Source organism: Nyctibius grandis, chromosome 1, assembly GCF_013368605.1.
Source record: "Nyctibius grandis isolate bNycGra1 chromosome 1, bNycGra1.pri, whole genome shotgun sequence".
Taxonomy (NCBI): domain Eukaryota; kingdom Metazoa; phylum Chordata; class Aves; order Nyctibiiformes; family Nyctibiidae; genus Nyctibius; species Nyctibius grandis.
This window is the reverse complement of record NC_090658.1, coordinates 111,868,305-111,893,892: the sequence shown is the minus strand read 5'-3', so window position 1 is coordinate 111,893,892 and position 25,588 is coordinate 111,868,305. Positions and strand designations below refer to the sequence as shown.

The 25,588-nt window shown below is 41.7% G+C and overlaps 1 protein-coding gene across 4 annotated transcripts in view; it reads left to right on the top strand.

The window, feature by feature from the left end:
* MYT1L (myelin transcription factor 1 like) overlaps nt 1-25,588 on the top strand; it is a 129,381-nt gene that overhangs the window by 102,706 nt on the left and 1,087 nt on the right. For 3 of the 4 annotated variants that reach the window (XM_068395869.1, XM_068395846.1, XM_068395838.1), the window contains exons 17-19: nt 15,354-15,445; nt 18,962-19,065; nt 25,466-25,588. The exon at nt 25,466-25,588 is cut by the window's right edge and continues 21 nt beyond it. In XM_068395869.1, coding sequence (XP_068251970.1) covers nt 15,354-15,445; nt 18,962-19,065; nt 25,466-25,588 — 319 coding nt within the window. Of the gene's footprint in view, nt 1-15,353; nt 15,446-18,961; nt 19,072-25,465 lie in introns of all 4 variants that reach the window. The other variant, XM_068395857.1, reaches the window with a different exon arrangement.

Sequence of the window (25,588 nt, the reverse complement as noted above, 5' to 3'; positions counted from 1 at the left end):
GACTGAAGTAGACTGATCTTACTTAATTATCTTGATGTAACAAAGTGCCGATATTCTAAGTTGTTGTGAGCAAGTTTAACAATTTCTTGGAGCTTCCATAAGCTATGGCAATATTAATAAAAAGCCATATTATTTTTAAAATACAGAATCATAGAATGGTCTGGGTTGGAAGAGACCTTAAAGATCATCTAGTTCCAGCCCGCCCTGCCACAGGCAGGGACACCTTTCCACTAGATCAGGTTGCTCAAAGCCCCATCCAACCTGGCCTTGAACACTGCCAGGGAGGGGGCATGATTAATTCTTGCAGAATGCTTAAGATGCTGTTAAAAGGGCTTAGTTCATTTGCTCACACAAAGAAAAGCACTTGAAGCTGTTTTAGATGCCTTAGGATAATTTACATGGCCTCCAGCTGTTGCTCAGAAAGGCACACATCTGTGGTAGGTCCAGCATCATATTTACCAACCTTAATGATATGTCTTCTCAAATGGCATTTCATGCCTGTTTATGGACAACTGAACCAAACTCTGCACATGGGATTGAACCTCAGGACAATTCACCTAACTTTTAAGAATATAGTTATAGGTGAACAAGGTGCTTTTGCTCCTCTTCCAGTGAATGGAGTCAGCAGATCCTGGAGAGCTGTTCATTTCACCTGTGAAGTAAACACCTGCCTTTGATCAGAGTTGTGCCCTAAATGTCACCGAGTGCATCAATGGGGAGTGGGATTCCCCTGCTGTCTTCATGTAGCCCACACCCAGGGCTAAACAATAATAGTTTTTCTATCACCCAATGTCCCTTCCCCAAACAAGGAAGGAAATTGGGGAAAAAGACTCATGGGTTAAAATTAAACAGATTTCATAAAATCAAGAAATGAATATAAACGATAACACAAAACACACAAAAGTATACTTAGCTACAGAGTTGCAGCAGTTTGTTCCAGGAATATCAATCATTGGGAATGAGGAAGAGGGAGACTAGAAGAGAAGAGAGCAAAAAGAACCCCACCTCTCCCCCGCAAACCATCTCTTTTATAGTGAACTTGATGTTAATGATATAGAACACACCTGTGGGCCAGCCAGGGTCAGCTGCCCTGGATTTAACTGCTGAGGGCCTTGATCACCATAACTGGCCACAAACTGAAACAAAAACCCAGTGAAACCAGGACAACTGCCTACAAATAGGCATTTTACACCATTGAAAGTGTTGATGGGGCATGTGAGATGGCCATTCTGGGCTGGCAAAAATGACAAGATTTATGAGACACTCCCATTCTTTGATTGTGACAGTTGAGAGCTGAACGTGGTTCTCAGGGCACCTGGAAGAGTCCTAGACTTCTTAAATGAATGGGCCCCAGAGCTCCATGGCAGCTTTGACACATAGTTCCCATGCAGACATTTAAACCTAGGTGTCCTAATCTGGAGTTCAATCCCACGTAAATTACTATGCATTTCCTTACCTAAGGACTATGCGTTTTCTTACCTAAGGATGAAATATCCCCTCCCTTTTAGTGTATCCATTTTAATAGGTCTCATCTTCTACCTCTAACAACATTTTGCTATGCAGCTGTGGCTGTAAATCTCAAACGCCATCTTCTGAAGAGAAGCAATGCTATGACAATTACACACTGAAACCAGGCTTACATACAGCCTTTTGCAGGTATAGCTGTGTCCAGCACGCGTGGGGAGAAGGCAGGGCTATGACCTTTAACGTGTCAGTAAAAGCTCCTAGGGAAGTAGTAGTTAAAAGTCTTAAATTTTGGCAGTACAGCTTGCTTCTCTCTTGATAGGTCACTTTTCTTCCCTAGTACAAATATTTTTCTATCAGCAGACTTCTCTAAGCATATATATTAATTGCATGTATAGTGTCCTTAATGTGTTATTTGAGATTTTATATTCTGCCATTCATAGACAGCTGTTAATGTGTGATTGTTCAAGCAGCTGTAATACTCTGGAAACTGGAATGGCAGACTGGCCTGTGAAGATGATGCCAACTGTTCAATTAATTAAAAATATATATACATATATTGAGGTTTTTGAGGCAAAGATTTCTTAGAGCAGTTGTCGCACCTTGTATGCACGGTGTAATTCCACTGATATCAAGGAACCCTTGAGATGATCCACAAGTGCTAGTAAATCAGTACTTAGTTAAGAACCTGCTCCAACTGGTATTACATAGTCTGGAATTTAAATATATGCATATTTGTACACACATGCTTCTGAAGCAGAAATAAGTAGTCAATTGAAAAAGTCACAAGTTTCAGTAAGTTTTCAATCCTACCCTATGAACAAAGGCACCAAAACCAGTTTCTGTTTATTTAACGTTGGCCATGCCTGTCTGCAGAAATTCGTATGAATAGTTTTGTTTTGTCAAGGAGTTTTGCATAGGAGAGAATGGCAACAGAGGGTTATCAGAAGGGACTTGAAGCATAGGATTGAGTGCTATACTTCAAAAAGGAGCCTGTGCTAGCAGGAGAGGCCAGTGTGAAATTAGGTGACCTATCAACAATATGAAAATGAATTGAAACGCCTGTAAGCATGGAGTCAGTAGATAGGCAAATGAAATAGATTATAATGAAATGTAAATTGGTTATTATACTGTATCTTTCCAGTTTGGTCCTTGAACAGGCCCTTACATCCTCATATTTGATTTAAGAACATTTTTCTGGACAGCGTCATTTCTAATACAATAACCAGTTGGGGACTTTCTCAGAATATACTTGGATGTAGCAACTGTGCTCCTTAGCACAGAAGAGGAAATGTGCTTGTGCTGACTTCAGTGGAAAATACATTCAGAAATGCCTTATCAGATCTAAAACAATGTTCTTGCTCCCATCTGCTGCCCACTTTTATTTAAATCACTGTTCACCCATTTCAAACACAGTAATGTCGCTTTTAAATTCCCTTTACTATGGAAAATTGTTGTGGTTTAACGCCAGTAGGGAGCTCAGCTCCACACAGCCACTCACTCCCTCCCTCCGAGCAGGATGGGGTAGAGAATCTGAGCGGTAAAAGCGAGAAAACTTCTGGGTTGAGACAAAGACAGTTTACTAAGTAAAGTAAAAGCTCTGCACACAAGCAAAGCAAACCAAGGAATTCATTCACTGCTTCCCATCAGCAGGCAGGTGTTCAGCCATCTCCAGGAAAGCAGGGCTCCATCACACATAACACTGAATTGGGAAGACAAACGCCATCACTCCTTATGTCCCCCCCTTCCTCCTTCTTCCCCCAGCTTTATATGCTGAGCACGACATCATATGGTGTGGGACATCCCTTTGGTCAGTTGGGGTCAGCTGTCCCGGCTGTGTCCCCTCCCAACTTCCTATGCAGCCCCAGCCTACTGGCTGGTGGGGTGGTGTGAGGAGCAGAAAAGGCCTTGACTCCGTGCAAGCACTGCTCGGCAATAGGTGAAACATCCCTGTATTATTAACACTCTTCTCAGCACAGATCCAAAACAGCACCATACAAACTGCTATGAAGAAAATTAACTCTATCCCAGCCAAAACCAGTACAAAAACATGCTAGTAGAGCTATAATATACAAGGAATGATCAAAGTATAAGTATTTTCCCCATTTACAAACTAATGCTAAATAGAAATGAAAATGTGGAGAAGGACAATTTTTCTTTAGTGTACCTGTATCCTTGCTAAGGACAGTGGGACTCCAAGATCCATAAACAAGTTTATAGAATAGGATTTGTATTGGAGCAGCAAGGGCATGCCACTGTGTTTGCAAAATATCTAGATGTGCTAGGAGGAAGTAATGGACATCATCCAGTGTCTTCTTCCTTCTGAAGGAATGCATGTAAAAACTGTGAGGTGGTTATGGAAATTGTTTACGTGTGACTGTTATGGGCTATCCACTTTATGCATAGGACAACCTGGTTAATGGTAAGGCTGTCAGAAAGCCTGCAGGAAGATATAGTAGTGCACTCAGTTCAGCCATCGACTCACATGCACGTCCTGAGGTGAAGGAGCACTGCCAGTGTTGTTTCCTCCAAAAATTCTAGGTTGGTCACAGCTCTGAGCTGCATGGCTGCACTGCTAAGCCTGGGAACAGGCAGATTAGAAAAAGATGAAAAGATAAAAAGATAAAAACTCAAGAGAGGAGCTGCCCTCAGCAGCTGCTTGCTAGAAGCAGGCTGGTACCAACACTCACACAGATCCTCAGAGAACCTCTGAGCTCCCAAACATTCAAAGCATTTGGGAGATGACACATGTAAGGAATGAAGGATGGAGATGTAGATTTTCATGTCCAGATCCTTTTTCTCTTGAAATATGCTTTGCTAGAAATAGATACTGCCTCAAACACCTGTGTCATCGACCTCAGCTCCCGAAGGGAAGGTTTGCAAGTGCCACCTACGGTCAAACCTCCTGGTGCTGCGGGCTGCAGCTTGAGCCTGTGTCTGTAGAACAGCAGCACACTCCAGGGTTTATCTGGGTGGGTGTTCACATGCAGAGTGCCAAAGGGGCAATAGCTCTATAATCCAGATGCTTTGCATCTCCAAACATGTGCTAGTGGCTGCAAATTTGCTCCTAAATTATTGTAGAGCTTTCAATCTTTGTTTGCCTGAAGTCGCGTCCTCTCTTAGCATCAGCATTTCTCAGCTTTGGCATTTAAAAATGTAAAAAATACTTAGCATTAGTTCAGTGAATGAGTCCTTTAGAAATGAACTATATGGTTACAAAGGGCGTGAGAAGAGTTCAGATTATTCTGATTTTTGTGGTTTGTACATAGGCTTGCAACCTCTGTTGCAAACAATCAACCAATCAACCAACTGATTTGAGCAAAATCAGTCCTGCAGAGTTTGTGAGGAATTTATGTCCAGCAATTATATCTGTACGGAACCAAAGGTTACAAAGCACTTTTGAAAGGTGTTCCTATACTATGTTGAAGATAACATTGAAAATGGTAAAAACTTTGCAGAGAGGAAATTTTTCTTGTTCTTCCATTTATCTATTTATGAAACGTAAATACTGTCAAACTCCAGATTTGTAAGAAACTTTTAATATGCAACTCATCACATTATTTGATTGCATCTATTGCTAGCCAGGCCTCTTGCCAAGTCAACTCTTGTCCTTTGTTTTATTTGTCACTATGGTAAGTTGACAGAGTGCCACATTTGAGTCAACATTAATTCACTCTTAATTCTCACTGTTTCACTTTTTCCCTGCTAGGTCTTTTAAAGTTGTTTAGGGTGTTTGTTTGTTTTTAATCTGCCTGTCCCCTCCCTGTCATTGATTTACTTTGCTGTTTCCCATCTCTTATTTTTTTCCTACAAGCTCTATGTTGCAATTCAGCAGGGGAAAGTCATACAATGTTAAGAGTATAGAACTAACCAAACTCACTGCATTTAACAGTGATTACAACTGACGATAAGCATCATCATGGTGACATTGTTGAAAGACGACATCTCCAAGAAGGCAATGAGAGAAACATGGCAATTAAATGTAATAATAATATACATAAAGAAGAAAAATATTTAACTAAAATCTGTGAGATGAATCCTGCAGTACAAAGGATTTTTGGACTTAGGAATTTTATGTTGACCCATAAGCTTGAGGGAAAAGGGTCTTTTTGAATTGCTTTTCGCCACCTTCCTCTTCCCATCCTCCTCTTCTACTGCATCTGTGCTGGCCCTCTTCCCTTCTGTGTCCGTGGGGCTCCTGTTCAGTCTCTCTTCCTCCTTCTGAACTTCTCAGTCCTCAGCATTTGAGGTAGCTGGCCCTCAGGTAGCTTCTCCTGAGTGCTGGCAGAACAGGACAGGCGATCTCATCGGTGTTGCTTCCAGCAAGCAGCCTTCTGCTCTGGGCCCTGCAGCCCTGAACGGGGCTGATGGCAGAGAAGGCGCTCCCAGTTGTCATACACACAAAGTACACGGAGGGTCTGGCAGCCAAACACTAACTGACATCTACCGAGCATGTCCAAATGACCGTCTGTCAGAGGCTTATAACGTACATTTGTTTTCATGAGGACAGCAGAATGTATCTCTAAACTCAAAGCAATACCCCATGAAATGTCAAGTCTTACTCCAATTAGAGATATTCACTGAATTATTGGCCCTTTTTTTCGTAGAATCATAGAATCATAAAATCATTTTGGTTGGAAAGGACCTTTAAGATCATCAAGTCCAACCATTAACCCAGCACTGCCAAGGCCACCACTAAACCATGTCCCTCAGCACCACATCTGCTCGTCTTTTAAATCCCTCCAGGGATATGGACAAAACAAGGTATATGGACAAAACAATGGTGCACAAGTATGTTCTGAGAAATGGAATTTTTTTTTCCTGTGACATTTGGAAAAAAAATGAGCCTGGCCAGACCTCTACCATGGAAGATTTCAGTCAGATCAGTTAAAATTTATCAAAAGTCAGAAGTGACTAAATGCAGAGCCTGGTTGTTGAAAGAGTTAGGCCCTTTGACTGTGGGTAGTCCTGCCAGCTCTTTTCATTACGAGCTGGAAGAAGGATGGAATAACGTTTTAATCAGATGTACAGTCTAGTAAACTGGAAGGCTCCTGACAGAGAGCTAATCTAAAAGGACTTAAGAGGTTTACTTACCTTGGAAAACTCAAGGAGAAAATAAGATTAAATTCATATTAGAAAAAGCAGACTGCACAATATAAACAAGAAAAATCCTTGTTTATGAGCTGAGCAGACCTGACAAATGACAGCAGACAGTAATTTGTACAGGTGCTTGCAGTGTGACATCTCCTTGATTTCAGGCACTTAGCAGAAGCTCTCTGGTTATAAGCCTGTTTGTCCTCATTCCAGACATAGCCCATAAAGAAAACAGAGATGACCAGATGGCTTTTTAGATTTCAGGTGGGATGAATTTTCCTCTTGAAGTACCTTTTTTCTCTCTGCTGTCTATAGAAGTGCCTAGAGAAGCGGTGCTTCAATGTAAGTGCCTAAGTGAGCTGGGCTTGGTCACTAAATAGATCACTTGAAATTTTTAGCTGCCCGAGAGCACTAATCAGAGGTATGTAGCTAGAGATACACCTTACCTATTTATACACAGGGAAGTCTCAGTTTGTCTTCTCCTTCATAACACATGCCCTCTGACTGACCAGAAAATCCACTGATCTTCAGGTCATCGGTCCTGTTGTCTGCAATCACAGGACAGGAGACAGGCTGATAAGCTTTGCAATAGCCAGCCCCCAGCTCCTGGGGCACTCAGTGGTGCTCCACTCAGTGCACACTCCTTCCCCATAACTTAGTGCTAGGGCCACCTGTAAATCACATAACGTGCTGCAGTGCTTCCTCATTCACCAGAGAATAAATCATAGAATCATAGAATCATAGAATGGTTTGGGTTGGAAGGGACCTTAAAGATCATCTAGTTCCAACCTCCCTGCCACAGGCAGGGACACCTTCCACTAGACCAGGTTGCTCAAAGCCTCATCCAACCCGGCCTGAAACACTGCCAGGGCGGGGGCATCCACAACTTCTCTGGGCAACCTGTGCCAGTGTCTCACCACCCTCACAGTAAAGAATTTCTTCCTAATATCTAATCTAAATCTACCCTCTTTCAGTTTAAAACCATCCCCCCTCGTCCTGTCACTACTTGCCCTTGTAAAAATCCCCTCTCCCACTTTCCTGTAGGCCCCGTTCAGATACTGGAAGGCTGCTATGAGGTCTCCCAGGAGCCTTCTCTTCTCCAGGCTGAAGAGCCCCAACTCTCTCAGCCTGTCTTCAGAGGAGAGGTGCTTCAGCCCTCTGATCATCTTCGTGGCCTTCCTCTGGACTCACTCCAACAGCTCCATGTCCTTCCTATGTTGGGGGCTACCCAGAGCTGAATGCAGTACTCCAGGTGGGGTCGCACGACAGCGGAGTAAAGGGGCAGAATCACCTCCCTCGACCTGCTGGCCACGCTTCCTTTGATGCAGCCCAGGATATGGTTGGCCTTCTGGGCTGCAAGCACGCACTGCTGGCTCATGTTGAACTTCTTGTCAACCATAACCCCCAAGTCCTTCTCCTCAGGGCTGCTCTCAATCCATTCTCCGCCCAGCCTGTATTTGTGCTTGGGATTGCCCCAACCCACATGCAGGACCTTGCACTTGGCCTTGTTGAACTTCATGCGGTTTGCACGGGCCCAGCTCTCAAGCCTGTCAAGGTCCCTCTGGATGGCATCCCTTCCCTCCAGCGTGTCGACCACACCGCACAGCTTGGTGTTGTCGGCAAACTTGCTGAGGGTGCATTCAATCCCACTGTCCATGTCGCCGACAGAGATGTTAAACAGGACCGGTCCCAATACCGACCCCTGAGGAATGCCACTCGTCACTGGTCTCCACTTGGACATCAAGCTGTTGACCATAACTCTTTGAGTGCAACCATCCAGCCAATTTTTTATCCACCAAGTGGTCCATCCGTCAAGTCCATGTCTCTCCAATTTAGAGACAAGGATGTCATGTGGGACAGTGTCAAATGCTTTGCACAAGTCCAGGTAGATGACATCAGTTGCTCTTCCCCTATCCACCAGTGCTGTAACCCTGTTGTAGAAAGCCACCAAATTTATCAGATATGATTTGCCATTGGTGAAGCCATGTTGGCTGTCACCAGTCACCTCCTTGATTTCCATGTGCCTCAGTGTAGTTTCCAAGAGGATCTGCTCCATGATCTTGCCAGGCACAGAGGTGAGACTGACTAGCCTGTAGTTCCCTGGGTCTTCCTTTTTCCCCTTCTTGAAGATGGGGGTTAAGTTTCCCCTTTTCCAATCAGTGGGAACTTCACCAGACTGCCATGACTTCTCAAAAATGTTGGATAACGGCTTAGCAACTTCATCCGCCAGTTCCCTCAGGACCCGTGGATGCATCTCATCAGGTCCCATGGACTTGTGCACCTTCAGGTTCCTTAGATGGTCTCGAACCTGATCTTCTCCTACAGTGAGCGGTTCTTCATCCTTCCAGTCCCTGCCTCTGCCTTCTGCGACTTGGGTGGTGAGGCTAGAGCTGGTGAAAACTGAGGCAAAAAAGTCATTGAGTACCTCAGCCTTCTCCATATCCTGGATAACCAGGTCTCCTGTTTCCTTCCGGAGAGGGCCCACATTTTCCCTAGTCTTCCTTTTATCACTGACATACCTATAGAAGCATTTCTTGTTGTCCTTGACATCCCTGGCCAGATTTAATTCTATCAGGGCTTTAGCTTTCCTAACCTGGTCCCTGGCTTCTTGGACAATTTCCCTGTATTCCTGTTGACTCAAATGTGCAAATGAGATGTATGAACAGTTATTGCATCATTGGGCAAAACCTAAACCTCTTTCCCTGTTCAGGGATGATAGAGGTCAAAGCTCATTAGCACATCTGAGAAGCCCTCCCACAGAGCCTCTTTGCTGACTAAGCAACTTTTATTAACAAAATATGATGTAAATTTGCCACAGGACTACTGTGCCCAGCTGAAGGGCAACTTTGGCAGTGCTCTTAAAGTTTCAGCATTTCAAGATTGATTTTTTGAATGAATGGGAATGAATGAACAACTTTTCTGTTGTATATTTATGCATCAGGGGGATTCCTTTCCAATAGAGTCTGCTCTCAGGGCCTTTTCTCTCAGCTTGGCCATGTTTACAGCTCTGCATAATTTCTGCTTTTTTTTCTTACCTGATTCTTTTTTTATTCTTTTGTTATAAGGAATAGGCATAATTAAGCTATAACACTATTTTACCTTTTAAATCTCGAATGAAAAGCAAATAGCCTGTCAGCTTGTGGGTATCATGGCCATTCACTCTATATAGTTGTCCATTTCGTGCTTCACTGACCAGATTTTAATGCTACTTTAACCCTCCCCCTCCAAAACAGGAAAGTAGTTCTTTCCTAGAAGTCTTTCTGAAACAGTGATCAGATAGCATTAAAATAATACTGAAAAATTTACATTTTGTTTTAATCATAATGGCTATGTTTCTTTTATGGCCACTTGGGAAGTGTTTTAACTTTTCTTAGTTCTGAAACCAATGCAAAGATTTATTTAAACAGAATAAAATCTCAGCTACTTCCCTCAGCAGATTTGGAAAGCATCTTGGATTAGGAGCTGCCACTTTCCACATTACATCAAGCTTTTAGTCTTTTTAACTTAGATTTCCCTCCTGGTTGAAAATTTAAGTGAAAGTTCCTCTACACCAACATTCAGGTGTGAGTGGTAAACATACCAAAAAAAAATAAAAAGCTTTAGCCAGGGAACAAGACCTAAAAAGGGCCACATTAATTGGAATTATTATTTTTCAGTGAAGGATTCTGAAATTGAGCTGAACAGACGATTTCTTCCAACATAGCACAAAGGCAGTTGGGGTTGTGTGGCTGGTGAGGAGGATGAGAGGTTCCTCTGTAAATCACAGCAATCTCCAGGCAAACAAAAGCACCTTGTTTGCAAACCCTCTCTCCTGGACTCCCTTTACTTCACAGCTCAGTAAGAAACTGGGGAAAAGCCAATCACCCTTGAATGTAAATAAAAATGAGTGCTGGGCCCGGGAGGGTTCCTTTTATCTCTGCTGGAGTTGTGCATAGAGTATTTCATTCTTTAAGGTGTGTAGCAGAATTTACTCATGAGAATAAGGAAATCACTAAAGCTGATACCCTTTAACATAGAAAAAATAAGTGGTTCATGGATTTAATATTAAACCAAGGAAAGGACCACTTTGATCACGGAGTTTGATCTCTTAACTTGAACTTCAAACATTATCAAATAGCTCAGGAGCTTTTTCATAAAAGTAAGTTTTCATCCATTAACAAAATAAAACAGTAGTTTTCACTGTGATATGTATTTCCATGAATTTCAAAAGGATTTACATCTGGGGCTTGTTTTGGATCTATCTCCAGTTAAAAGAGGTCCCCTGAATGTGACATGTTCCTTTCTCTAGTCTATGGACAATGTTATTTTTAATAAACAGGAAAAGTGTTTCATTTTCTTAACTTTTTGAAAAATCACTGTGGTAGTGAATCTATAAACATCTTATAGTATTTATAAAGTTAGCCCTCAAGATGCTTTTTGGGTACTCCAGGTTGAGGCTCTGGTTTCTTTACATCCTGTTCTTTCTTGCTTTGTAAACTTCAGCACTTCACACACCAAATATAAAAGCTGCATTTTATTTGACCTTTGTCTCCTTCTTTCCCACATCCCTACTTCTCCGTTTGGAAAATGTTTTCTTCACTTGACAAGCCAAGTACAGTTCCTTCAGCTTCAAGAGGAACCAGACTGCATCTGTCTGCTGAGGCAAAAATTTTTTTTAGCAGAGCACAGCTGGAACCCTGACAGCTAAGATCAGTCGCCCAGAAAATTGCTCCACTTGATCAATGATCCTCCACTCTGATGGCCTTTCTTGTTTGCATCCCTGAAGACAGTGCAATTACATTCTTGAAGCAATTAGGATTTTAGCCCACATTTCTTTGTTTTTAAACTAGGTTTCGTGGCAAATGTGCACTAAACACTAGCTAGATGTCCCTTTCAAACTTTTTTCCCCAGTAAGTCTCCTTTTATTTTGGGACCAATTTCATCTTATTTTCTAAACCCAGTGAATATATGGCTAGGCATATGTTGCAGTAATGTAACTACAGTCCTAATCAAGAAAGAAAATTCATTCTTGACGTTGTATTCAACTCTAGCAGATGCAATCACCATATACTCTTTATCCTAATTTGTGCATATAGTCTTTCTCCATAACTTTTAGATGATTGGGTTTCCATTAGTCACTACTCTTCAGGGCAGTTAGGGTAAGATGTAGTTGTAGGGTAAGATGGAGCTTATTTTGTAGAGTTTATAGAGCTACTAGTACTTTACCTCAGCATGCCTCCATTTATAAAGTCTTCCTGTAAAAAGAAGCCTGATTAATGAAAGTTGAACTTGCATGGCATAAAACCCAGTCTCCCCTTGTATCTGTCCGTCCTACAGGTACAGAGCATGTAAAAACATCTGTTGCATGGACAGTGCCATGCCCTGCAAAGTAAAGCTGCATGAGGAGGTCCCAGCCATGCACCTCTGCATTTAGCACCCATGCCGAACGAAAGCACGATTCCAATATAAATGATGTGTTATGATATCAGAAGTCTCCAGCTAACCAGCAAAAATTGAGCCCTTCTTAAATTGTAGCACATGCCGTACAGGAGGTTTGCAGGATCTGACCTTAGATCCTTTTAATCTAACCATTTAATTAATTTTTCATAGTATTTTGTAAATTATGACAGAGGTTGGCTTTCAAGGATGATGTGCCAAGCTGCACTTTTCTTTCTCAAATTAGAGATTAAGCCCGACAGTAGAAATTCAGTGAGAGCCAAGACACACTGCAACTCAGTGAGACAAGGTGCTGATGAGACAAGGTTATTGATACCTGGCCTCTTCTAAGGACAGACACATAACAAGCTAAGGGTAGTCATAGCAGTACATGATGCATATATTAAAGCCACGAGTGTAAGGGTCAGGAAAGCAAGAAGAAGCAACTTGTGACTTGGGCATGCAATTGCATGAAAAGAAAGCCCTTTTGGTTGAAGCCCTCCTCCATGTGTGCATGTTGTGTTAGATCAACAGTAGGTAAGATCAAAACTAATCTGGCTACAGGATGTGGAAGCCTTCTGCATCCTCGCTAGTAGGCCCAAAAATAGGCAGCCCTTTGCTGTTCCCCTCACTAACTCATGACTTATCTGAGTGCCTCCAGAAGAAGGTAGATAATCCATGCAGAACAACTCTCCCAACAGTTCCCGCATCAAGAATAATGTACAAGACCCAGATATTTCTGTTTCTAGTTTAGGCAGAGGGCATCTGCTGCCAGTATGCCTGAACTGCAGCAGAGGTATAAGTGATACATAAAAAGTGCCTACCCTTGCAATAGATATCTTTCAAATGGAGACAGCATGGGCCAGAGATAGTTACCACTAGTCAGCTAGAATGTGGCCGCCCTATTTTGTAGAGTAGGAAAGCTTAGTAGTGCAAATATGGGACATTGTACCTGGATTCTCGGGGTAAGGGGATGACTTGGAGCACACTGAATATCCTAGCAGAGAGGTAACCTTTCAGACAAGCTGAGAAGGTATCTACAGGGTTAGGCAGTCCTGGAAACTAGGTGTACATAACCATAGCCTAAGAATAATATGGGTTTTCAGCACCAAAGTTTGGATGCAGGCACACTGAACCTCACAGTTGATTCTTGTGAACATACTTTTCTTTGTTTCATTATTCTCCTGCACTTTCAGGTATGCAGTTCTAGCATCCAGATTTCATGTTGGTCTATTTAGGGTTTGAATGCTATACTTATGGGCTATTGGAGGGATAGTTGTATTTTGAGGGATTCACTAGGTTGTCATCAGTGAAGACCTTTAGAGAGGGAAGGGCTGCTACCAAGATGAGAGTAAACTAACACAGTTGTTATAATGCCCAGTAATGCTATATCCTGAAAAAGAATGAGGACAAAATGCAAGGAAATTCATTAAATCAATTGAAAGAATACAAAAATGAAGTCAATTAAATTATGCAGAAACTTTGCATATACTGTCATAGAATCACAGAATCATAGAATTGTTTTAGTTGGAAAGGACCTTTAAGATCATCAAGTCCAACCGTTAACCTAGCACTGCCAAGTCCACCGCTAAACCCATGTCCCTAAGCACCACATCTACATGACTTTTGAATGCCTCCAGGGATACTGACTCTACCACTTCCCTGGGCAGCCTGTTCCAATGCTTGATAACCCTTTTGGTGAAGAAATTTTTCCTGATATCCAATCTAAACCTCCCCAGCACAGCTTTCATTCCTTTCCCTGGGCCAATGATTTTTTCCCAGAATGCCTCATCCTCGCCTCCTTAATCTTCCTCAAGGCTCCCTTTGACACTTCAAGAGAGCAGTTGTTTACGGTCACACAGTGAGTCTGTAGCAGAATTTGGAACAATAATCTGGCATGCTACCACCTAGGCTACAGTGAAAAGCTACTAGATCATGCTATTTCTTGATACTACTAGTATTGTTTTATTATCTATCTTCTCGGTAACAGAGCTGTATAAAATATTGAACACTGTTTCTTTTATTGAGAAAAGGAATTTTTTTTTAGACATTTTTCTGGGAAAAGTTTCCTTTTTTGGATGGCTGCAGTTGATAATAGTAGTCCAGGCTTTTCAGAGAAACATTTTAAATAATTAAACATTCTACTTAAATTAGAGGACTTTATTTAGTAGGAAGTTGGGTCTTTACTTAAATAAATGCTTTTAACTGAAGATACAACATTCCTCAGAAACTTGTTCCACATTACAGAGAGTTTATTTGAGTATTATCTTTGAATTTGATTTGCACAATTAAAAACTGTAAAAAAAAAAATCTTCCTTTGGATCTGAAGAGGAAATATAAATGTGACTCTATGCAATGAGAAGTACTTGATGTTACTCAGTTTCAATGGCTATGAAACCTTAAACATTGAAGGAATAAGGAATTGTTTAGTAAGTTTCCAAATTCCCTTCACTGCTAAAGCTTGCTCAGAATAAGACTATAGTTTCCATCATTAAATTAGGTTGAACATGTATTTTCTCTTACTTGTGATAGTGCAACTGCATTAAAGATGTGATTTTTGAAAAAGGGGATAGTTTGGTGTATACAATTAGTTATAAAATAGTGTGCATTGTCTGATCATTATTTTTATTTTTACAATAAAACTTGCTAAGACTACATTTGCTATCAAACTCTTTTGTACAATTTAATTAAAAAGCTTAATATTTTGGCAACATGGGAGAGAAGAGATAACTGAGTCTACATCCATAATACACATTGTAAGAGAGATATATCCCTCATCAAGGCAAGGTCATTTTTATGGGAATGACTTTTCTTGGGCTTCAACAAAAAGCCAACACATAGTTACTGCCTTTTTAAGAAACAATTTAGAAAAGGGCAATTTAGCCAGCTCGGTAGGTGATATTCACAAAGAAGAGCATAGTTTATAAGCATTAGTCATTTGCATGTTAGAGGTAGCTCATGTCCCCTTCTCTCAGCATTCAGTTCCATGTTTGAACATATGAATTAAAGGGTGGAAGTTCAGAGCAGGGACATGTAAATTCAAAGGGGAGTATTTACACAGTAACTGTTTTTAAAATAAAACTTTTTAATAAGAGCATTACATCTTTAGAAAATTGGACTGTTGTTCCCAGGCTTACAGTTTTACAAGATATATCTAACTTTTATATTAGCTATCTATACAAAAAGAACTTGGAAAAAAGCGTAAAACCATGAAATCACTACTGGTAAGTGCTTTTTTTTTTTTCAGACTAACACACTCTTTCAGTGCCAGGCAGAGAAGATGATAAACTTTGTCTCTGATACTGTTTTTATTACAGGTTTGGATTATAGATTTATTTTCAATGGCCTATCAAAATTAACAGGCTCCTTACTGTTCACAGTTTATCAGGATGCCCTAGAGCTACTTCAGCAATGAAGAAAGCAAAGCTGTCTGGAGAACAAATGCTAACAATAAAGCAGCGGGCCAGTAATGGTAAATTTTTAATCATGACCTTTTTAAATATTACTTCTTTGTAAACTAAAGTTATCATTACTCTATTGGCTTTTTTCCTATATGTGTAAATCTTCTTTGTATAAATAGTGAATTCACTGTCAGTAGAAGTGAAACTGGGTTTTATGCTGTGGAAATCTGAGCCAGCAGTGGAGTGGTCAGACTGGTCTGAGTTATGTCTACATAAATGTAAAACACAAAAATACTTCAAAGTAGAATATACCATTATAATTTTCTGGTTCACATCTCATTCAGCAAAGGTGGATAACTGGTCTTATATTGTTACACGATTCAGAAAAGAAAAAGGTTTGATTTCCAGAGTGTCAAATCCTCATGAGCTCCCTTGAATTCATTTGGAGCTGTGGCTCTCTAACCTCTGGCAGATGTAGATGGCCATTTCATCTCCAATAACCTGCAATCATTCCTGGGAACCTTGAGTTGCAGGGAAGATAGTGAAGGTACCTTGGATGAAAGTCAGGATATTACCCTGATAGTTGAAGTGCAATTAAAGCAAAATGTAGCTGCTTCAGTTCAAACAAGTAGTGCACAAAAGGCTTGTCTAGGAGGTGCCTAAGTCTTGAGTTTTCTTGGAAAACTGTACATAGTCACTTAGTCTGTGACTGTGCATGCCTAAAGATACTGCCCTCTTAAATGTTGGTGTTGACTGTCTTTGAGAGACAGAAAGCATTTATAGAAAATGCTTTGCCAACACAGGGCAGGAGCCATTGCAACCCACATTTCCAGGAGAGCTGGAGAAAGTCTTGGTTCAATAGCTAGATCCAGGGAGTGGAAGATTTGGATGTAATTTTCTCTACAACCTGGGAAGTATTGAAAACTGTATCTGCCATGCCCAGGAAGGATGCCTTAAGGAGTGCGAGATGGACATTTTTGGGTACTTAGGAACACACATGTATCCTTCCTGTTAGAGTTAGGCACTGTGGGAAAGGGTATGCAAGATGCACACTAGAGTAAAACAAGACAATGGGAACACCAGTTTCTCTAGCTTTAGGGGTTCAGACTTTGACTTGAGAGAAAACAGGTCTCTCTCTTCCCAGGAGTATTTTATGCCTCATTACAGTAATTAAAAGGATAAATAAAGAAAACCTTTACAGTTTATTCCCGTCTCAATCCTTTAAGATGCAGGTACCTTTAAAATTCTATTCCCTATATTTTTTTGCCATAAAAACTCAGAAATCACTTCCATTTTGCAAATTATCCTATATACCATTATTTAATAACACCCTTCTGAACCATGAAATTATTAAATGCAACAGCAGAATCACAATATATCCCAGTGCATCAATAAAATTTCACTGTGTTGGTAAAAAAAATCACAGAATCACAGAATGTTAGGGATTGGAAGGGACCTCGAAAGATCATCTAGTCCCATCCCCCTGCCGGAGCAGGATTGCCTAGACCATATCACACAGGAACGCGTCCAGGCGGGTTTTGAATGTCTCCAGAGAAGGAGACTCCACAACCTCTCTGGGCAGCCTGCTCCAGTGTTCGGTCACCCTCACCGTAAAGAAGTTTTTCCTCATATTTATGTGGAACCTCCTGTGTTCCAGCTTGCACCCATTGCCCCTTGTCCTGTCAAGGGATGTCACTGAGAAGAGCCTGGCTCCATCCTCTTGACACTTGCCCTTTACATATTTATAAACATTAATGAGGTCCCCCCTCAGTCTCCTCTTCTCCAAGCTAAAGAGACCCAGCTCCCTCAGCCTCTCCTCATAAGGGAGATGTTCCACCCCCTTAATCATCTTCGTGGCTCTGCGCTGGACTCTCTCTAGCAGTTCCCTGTCCTTCTTGAACTGAGGTGCCCAGAACTGGACACAATACTCCAGATGCGGCCTCACCAGGGCAGAGTAGAGGCGGAGGAGAACCTCTCTTGACCTGCTAACCACACCCCTTCTAATACATCCCAGGATGCCATTGCCCTTCTTGGCCACAAGGGCACACTGCTGGCTCATGGTCATCCTGTTGTCCACTAGGACCCCCAGGTCCCTTTCCCCTACACTGCTCTCTAACAGGTCTGTCCCCAACTTGTACTGGTACATGGGGTTGTTCTTGCCCAGATGCAGGACTCTGCCCTTGTTATATTTCATTAAATTTCTCCCCGCCCAACTCTCCAGCCTGTCTAGGTCTCTCTGAATGGCTGCGCAGCCTTCCAGTGTGTCAGCCACTCCTCCCAGTTTTGTGTCATCAGCGAACTTGCTGACAGCGCACTCTATTCCCTCATCCAAGTCATTAATGAATATATTGAATAGTACTGGTCCCAGTACTGACCCTTGCGGGACTCCGCTAGACACAGGCCTCCAGCTGGACTCAGTCCCATTGACCACCACTCTCTGGCTTCTTTCCTTCAGCCAGTTCACAATCCACCTCACTACCCAATCATCCAGACCACGCTTCCTCAGTTTAGCTGCGAGGATGCTGTGGGAGACCGTGTCAAACGCTTTACTGAAATCGAGATAGACCACATCCACAGCTTTACCATCATCTGTCCACCGGGTTACGTCCTCATTAAAGGCTATCAAGTTGGTTAAGCATGACTTCCCCTTGGTGAAGCCATGCTGGGTGCCCCTAATGATCCTTTTATCCTTGATATGCCTAGAGACAGCACCAAGGACAAGTTGTTCCATCACCTTTCCGGGGATGGAGGTGAGGCTGACCGGTCTATAGTTACCCGGGTCCTCCTTCTTGCCCTTTTTGAAGACTGGAGTGACATTCGCTTTCCTCCAGTCCTCAGGCACCTCTCCCGTTGCCCACGACTTAGCAAAGATGATGGAGAGTGGCCTAGCAATGACTTCCGCCAGCTCCCTCAGCACCCGCGGGTGCATCCCATCAGGGCCCATGGATTTATGGACGTCCAGATTGCTTAATTGGTCCCTGACCCAGCCCTCATCTACCAAGGCAGATTCCTCCTCTATCCTGACTTATTCTGGGGCCTCAGGGGTCCGGGGCTCCTCAGGACAGCCTCCAGCAGTATAGACAGAGGCAAAGAAGGCATTCAGTAACTCCGCCTTCTTTTTATCCTCTGTCTCCTAAATCTTCTGAATTAGTTACAAATGATTTTGACAATGCTGTAGTATGAAGAGATTAGCATGTTCAGGTACTTTCTTTTCCTTCATAATATCTATAAGTGGACACAGTCTTTCAAATAAGTTACATATGACAGTGGAGTGGAATTTGTTGCTGCAGATGCATTTCTTGTAATACAAAGTTAAATCAGTACATATAAAGAAATGGTGTGTCATTGATCCTCTAGGTTGTTCAACACTCTCGCTGGCAAATTACTGCAATTTTTAAAAGGAAAGTAGTGGAAAATACATTGTTTTAACTTCAAATGAAAAGTTTGAAGAACGTTTCCTTTTGCTTTTTTACTTTAATATTTTTACTTGAAATAAATTTGTTTTCAAATATGGAAATAATTAATTCACTGAACTCTGATTTAAAGCTTAATTATTTTAACACCCCTTTTATTTTTATATTACATAGGTATAGAAAATGATGAAGAAATCAAACAGTTAGATGAAGAAATCAAAGAACTAAATGAATCCAACTCCCAGATGGAAGCTGATATGATTAAACTCAGAACTCAGGTAACAGTTTTATGAAGCCCTTAATTCAGCTGCTTTTTCTACATGACTGATTAAAAGAAATATAGGAAATACATAGTTCCCTTTTATGTTTCGCACATATTAAGATTTTTATCTGTGATTTGCCATTTAGAGAATGAGAAAACAATATCCATTATGCAATCTCCACATCAGTTACCAGCATAAAAAAAAAAAAAAAAAAAAGCTTAGCAAAATATATTCTTCAAAATAATGGCAAAAGCATGACCTGTCATGGTCAGCTTTGTATTTCCCCTTGATAATGCTATGCCTTTCTAAATGCAGTTAAAATACTGGGTGAGATCATGGTTGTTAACATAAGTTACAAGGTGGAGGAGTCCAGACGAACAGCTTGGCTTTTGCCAGGTCTGTGTTACCGAGAGGGAAGTGAACACCTGTTAGACTTCACTTCATCTTGTGGTACACTAAGTGCAACCGTTGGCAGCAGTAATGGTTCCACAGATCCAGCTTAATTCCTTTTAGGTTTCACAGAAATCTGTTGAAAGAAGAGGAAAAAATAACATTAGCCTATTATTTAAATACTGATTTCTCACCAGTCCTAAAACTGGTTGGAAAAGGCAAAGGAAGGAAATTAATTGAATTCTTCCCCTGGCATTTTCCAGTGCCCAACATAGCTTCTGGTGCTTTTTTCTTCACATGATTTGAGCACAGATGCCAACAGTGAGATTTACCACAGTTCTCACCATTTATCAGCCTTTAGTCCTGGAATCATAATCATCCAATTGATCTTGATGGAAACAAAGTAAACCATTCCTTGGTACTTCTTTGTCTGCTGCTTGTGGTGAAGAGCGCCATGTCCATTGCCCTCCTCCTCCTCTTGTATGCTCATAAACAGAAGGCAGGATCTGCCTCTTCAGCTTGTTTTTTCTTTCACTTCTAAACATTAGCCAAATTGGTATTGAAACCTCACGTCTATTTTGTGCCTGTATTCAGGGCTCCGTTGTCATTATTCAGCCTTTATAGGATTTGACTTATGTTTTACACAGTTTTCTGATGTGACCAAATACTATTGTAGGGTAATGACTACAAAACCTGCAAGAAAGTTAAGCAAGAAGAATAATCAATGGCAGGAAAATTATATGTATTTATGTTGGAGGAATTTGGTGTTTAGTTTTGAATCTGGCAGCTTCCAATCTGCCTTCTGTTTTCTTTTCCTTAATGCAATGTTGTGGGTGCTATTCATGTACAGACTCATTTAGCTGAGATTTTTAAAAATGTGGAGGAGTTTGACCGTTATGTGTACATTAGGTAAATGCTCCAGTTATCACTAACTTCCTACATTTTTTTTTTGGCCAGATGAATTAAGAAATTAAATAAAGCCATGATAACACTATCACAGGCATAAAACATTTATTGAGTTTCAAAGACTTAGCTAGGAATTTCACACCAAGTTCTGATCTGGAATGAGTACAGAAGCCATATGTCAGTGGTCTAAGTTCCAACTTTCATATCTCAGACTAGTGCCTTTGCATATTCTTGGAAATCAGATCAGGCACTACCTGGAACTACTGCCTATTCTTGGTAAAAAAAACCCTCAGCTGATGATTTTACCATCAAGTTGAAAGGATGCTTTTCACACCTTGGTGCACCAGATTTAGAAAAATGGTAGACTGACTGTCAAAGACACATACTGTCTTTGTGGAAGAAGAGAGTGTACAGATCATGGAAGGAGGGGCTAGCCACTTGGGAGGAATATAAGTCTGTTGTCAAAGGATGTAGGGAGGCAACTAGGAAAGCTAAGGCCTCCTTGGAATTAAACCTTGCAAGAGAGGTCAAGGACAACAGAAAGGGCTTCTTCAAATACATTGCAGGTAAAACCAACACTAGAGGCAATGTAGGCCCACTGATGAATGAGGTGGGGGCCCTGGAGACAGAGGATAAAAAGAAGGCGGAGTTACTGAATGCCTTCTTTGCCTCTGTCTATACTGCTGGAGGCTGTCCTGAGGAGCCCCGGACCCCTGAGGCCCCAGAATAAGTCAGGATAGAGAAGGAGTCTGTCTTGGTTGATGAGGGCTGGGTCAGGGACCAATTAAGCAAACTGGACGTCCATAAATCCATGGGCCCTGATGGGATGCACCCACGGGTGCTGAGGGAGCTGGCGGAAGTCATTGCTAGGCCACTCTCCATCATCTTTGCTAAGTCGTGGGGAACGGGAGAGGTGCCTGAGGACTGGAGGAAAGTGAATAAAGGTAATGGAACAACTTGTCCTTGGTGCTGTCTCTAGGCACATCAAGGATAGGGGGATCATTAGGGGCAGTCAACATGGCTTCACCAAGGGGAAGTCATGCTTAATCCACTTGATAGCCTTTAATGAGGACATAACCCGGTGGATAGATGATGGTAAAGCTGTGGATGTGGTCTATCTCGATTTCAGTAAAGCGTTTGACACGGTCTCCCACAGCATCCTCGCAGCTAAACTGAGGAAGTGTGGTCTGGATGGTCGGGTAGTGAGGTGGATTGTGAACTGGCTGAAGGAAAGAAGCCAGAGAGTGGTGGTCAATGGGACAGAGTCCAGTTGGAGGCCTGTGTCTAGCGGAGTCCCTCAAGGGTCGGTACTGGGACCAGTACTATTCAATATATTCATTAATGACTTGGATGAGGGAATAGAGTGCGCTGTCAGCAAGTTCGCTGATGACACAAAACTGGGAGGAGTGGCTGACACAACGGAAGGCTGCGCAGCCATTCAGAGAGACCTAGACAGGCTGGAGAGTTGGGCGGGGAGAAACTTAATGAAATATAACAAGGGCAAGTGTAGAGTCCTGCATCTGGGCAAGAACAACCCCATGTACCAGTACAAGTTGGGGACAGACCTGTTAGAGAGCAGCGTAGGGGAAAGGGACCTGGGGGTCCTAGTGGACAGCAGGATGACCATGAGCCAGCAATGTGCCCTTGTGGCCAAGAAGGCCAGTGGCATCCTGGGGTGTATTAGAAGGGGTGTGGTTAGCAGGTCAAGAGAGGTTCTCCTCCCCCTCTACTCTGCCCTGGTGAGGCCGCATCTGGAATATTGTGTCCAGTTCTGGGCACCTCAGTTCAAGAAGGACAGGGAACTGCTAGAGAGAGTCCAGCGCAGAGCCACAAAGATGATTAAGGGGGTGGAACATCTCCCTTATGAGGAGAGGCTGAGGGAGCTGGGTCTCTTTAGCTTGGAGAAGAGGAGACTGAGGGGTGACCTCATTAATGTTTATAAATATGTAAAGGGCAAGTGTCAAGAGGATGGAGCCAGGCTCTTCTCAGTGACAACCATTGACAGGACAAGGGGCAATTGGTGCAAGCTGGAACACAGGAGGTTCCACATAAATATGAGGAAAAACTTCTTTACGGTGAGGGTAACTGAACACTGGAACAGGCTGCCCAGAGAGGTTGTGGAGTCTCCTTCTCTGGAGACATTCAAAACCCGCCTGGACACATTCCTGTGTGATATGATCGAGGTAATCCTGCTCCGGCAGGGGAATTGGACTAGATGATCTTTCGAGGTCCCTTCCAATCCGTAACATTCTGTGATTCTGTGATTCTCTCATTAAAACAATTAATACGATTCTAGAAAATAGAGCTACAAGAGACCTTGAAATGTTATTTTGTCCACCAGTCTTCTTCCCTTCCTACTTCCCAGCTCTTCCTAAGCAAATCCTGACAGGTGCTTGTCTAACCTGTTCTTTACTGCCTACACTAGAGATTCCACAGTCTCTGGGCAGTCTGGTCTAATACTTACCTGTTCTTACCCATCAAGCTACTGATGCCTAGCAGAAAATCCCAGCTGAGTCAAACTTCACAAAAATTCAGAGGCCTCAGTTTTGAATTCATACACTCTCCTGAAGATAAGCAAGTTACATTTCCAACACGTAGAGTTACATCGTAGTCATTATCAATCTATTAAGAGGGTCAGAGTCAACTGTCTCCTTTATTTGGAATAGTAAAATTATACTGAACGTGACAAAATGTTTGCTGATAATCCGTTAGAAAATCATTGTGCAACCTAGATTTCAGTAAGACTTCACAGGCAAGGAATACACAATGGGAAAAAAAGTTCTGTGAACACCAGAAGTAGCAACAGTCTTGTTTGGTACGGATTTGCATCCCATAGGATTTTAAGTGCAAGCAAAAGTTTTTCCTAAAACAGGAGCTTCCCTTCCATGTAAAATCTTTGATATTTAATAAAGTGAAAAGTCACACTGCAGCCTTTTTCTTAGTTGGGGTATTCATAAGACTCTCCTTTACTCAGCTGTCCTTTTGCATAAAACTTGGAAGAAAGTATTTTTAATCTAAGAGCTTCTAGTAAATTTGTCCAAATTTAACACACAGGTCCAAAAGTATGAGAGGGGCAGAAACACATAAAGGTGAGAGGAGGAAAGAAAAATCTGCAAGTAACTGTGTGTCTCATATAAGCACTAGGTTATCCTGTTTTTAGAATAGATACAAGTGAATAGTCATTAGTTTTAGGGTAAAATGTGGGGAGGGAGATTTCAGCCTTTAAGCAAGTGAATACAATAATTAAGTATTCCAGTTATCTTAAGCTACTTACAGATGAGTACTAAATGAAATTGCGAGATATGCTGATCAGTTGCCACTGTATTTGCAGATAGTCAGCATCTCCCATAAAAAAAAAGAAGAAAGATCTAATTAAGTAGCAGTGCTCAACTAGCTAGAAAATATATAAAATGTTATCTCCTCCTTAAGTTAGTGCGAGGCAGCAGCAGTATGCCATACTGAACTGGGCCTTCATTGACATCAGACTCTTTACTTTGGTCTGTAATATAAAAAAAGAGTTTTAAGGTAAATATTGGAGCATGACTGACTCTAACAAGCACCTATGAAAGGTGTTTTGCATTTGCATACAGCGTTGCTCTCCAATATAAACAAGCTGAAAGCAAAACAAGAGAGGAGGATGTGTTTCCAGTTTCAAAGCTGAAGAAAGTATTTTGCCTAAGATAACATGTTGTGGAAATAGCTCAACATCAACTAATTGACACAAAACCAAGCCTCCGCAATACTGACAGCTTGGATTAGCTGCTATATAAACCCCTGTAGTAAAAGTAAGAGATACTTGAAGATCGTTTTATGTAGCCACATCACTTGTCAAGTTACTTCTACCAACTAATGGGCTGTATTTCCATAAGGAGACTGAAACTTTAGGTCCAGAACAAAACTTGAGACATCGAACAACCTGATTGTGCCAACAATTTCCTAGAATTTACTCACCTGTAGTCAAGTTAATATTCACTTAAAAACCTTTTCCCTTTCTGCCTGCTACTACTGCACAAACCTCCAACCTTCCCATCAGCTTTTAAATTGTATCAATTTCTTCCTGCAGTTAACTGTCTATGCCAGTGAAGAAATGGATAAAGCTCATTTTGAGAATACAAAACCTTGTGTTCTTCAGCATTTTTTCTGCTTCTCTGGCATCTTTTTTTGCCCTTTTGTCAATGCATATTTTAACCTACACACACATAAAAGCACGCTGTACACTTTGTAGTAGATGTTAATGGTTGTCATCCAATGTGGAAAGTAAGGACAGGTCTACAGAGGAAAGTGTACACAGGTACGAGTGAGCTCTGCATGTGCTCTCAATGAGTTGGACATAAGCCAGTGCTCATGTGAAATCCTTATAGCTTCATTAGCACAGAGCTCTGCACAAGCTTGGGTAAGTTGTCTCCCAGCAGTGCTTTTTATCTCAAGCACGGCACCATGCAAGGTCAGAGCTAACTTGTGTCTGGTTATCTGGGAACACAGGCAGAGCATACTCTCAGTTGTCTTCACCTGCACATGTAGCCATGCCCCAGAGAAACACTGTCCTGGCTATGTGTAAATTTTCTTCAGTTCCTTCAGTTTTGAAAGTCATTGTATTAGAAAATTTTCCGAATTTGTACATACATCACAATAACATGCAATTGTTCAGCTTTCAAAAGCAGCCCTGTGAATTTGCATAGAATCAATTTATACTTACAAACTGCTAAACACTGGCAGCAAGGAGCTGAAAATATAAGAAATGCATGACTTAGTGCAGAATGTCCCTACGGTAGTTCTCCTAGGAGTAGAAGTGTTCAACTACATGGCTGAACTTGCAGAACTAAGGTCCTTCTTAATGCCTTTCAACTCAAGAAGAAAAGCTGTGAAGCAGTGGAATCAAATCCGAGTTCATTCATTATTACCAATATTAAAAAGACAAGCTGTTAAAGTCATACAACGTGCAGTAGGAATAAGAAACCCTTAACAATAAGAATTGCAGACTCAAGCAAAACCTTTTTAGCGTGAATGAATAGACCTTCTTCTCCTTTCCCTGGTATTTCTGTTCTTTCTCCCTTCAAAGAGCACATGCTTTATAACAGCTTGCCTTATATTACATTGTACACAAATTTTTCCATTTTAGATTACCACAATGGAGAGCAACCTGAAGACGATAGAAGAGGAGAACAAAGTAATTGAACAGCAAAATGAGTCTCTTCTTCATGAATTGGCCAATCTAAGCCAGTCTTTAATTCATAGTCTAGCT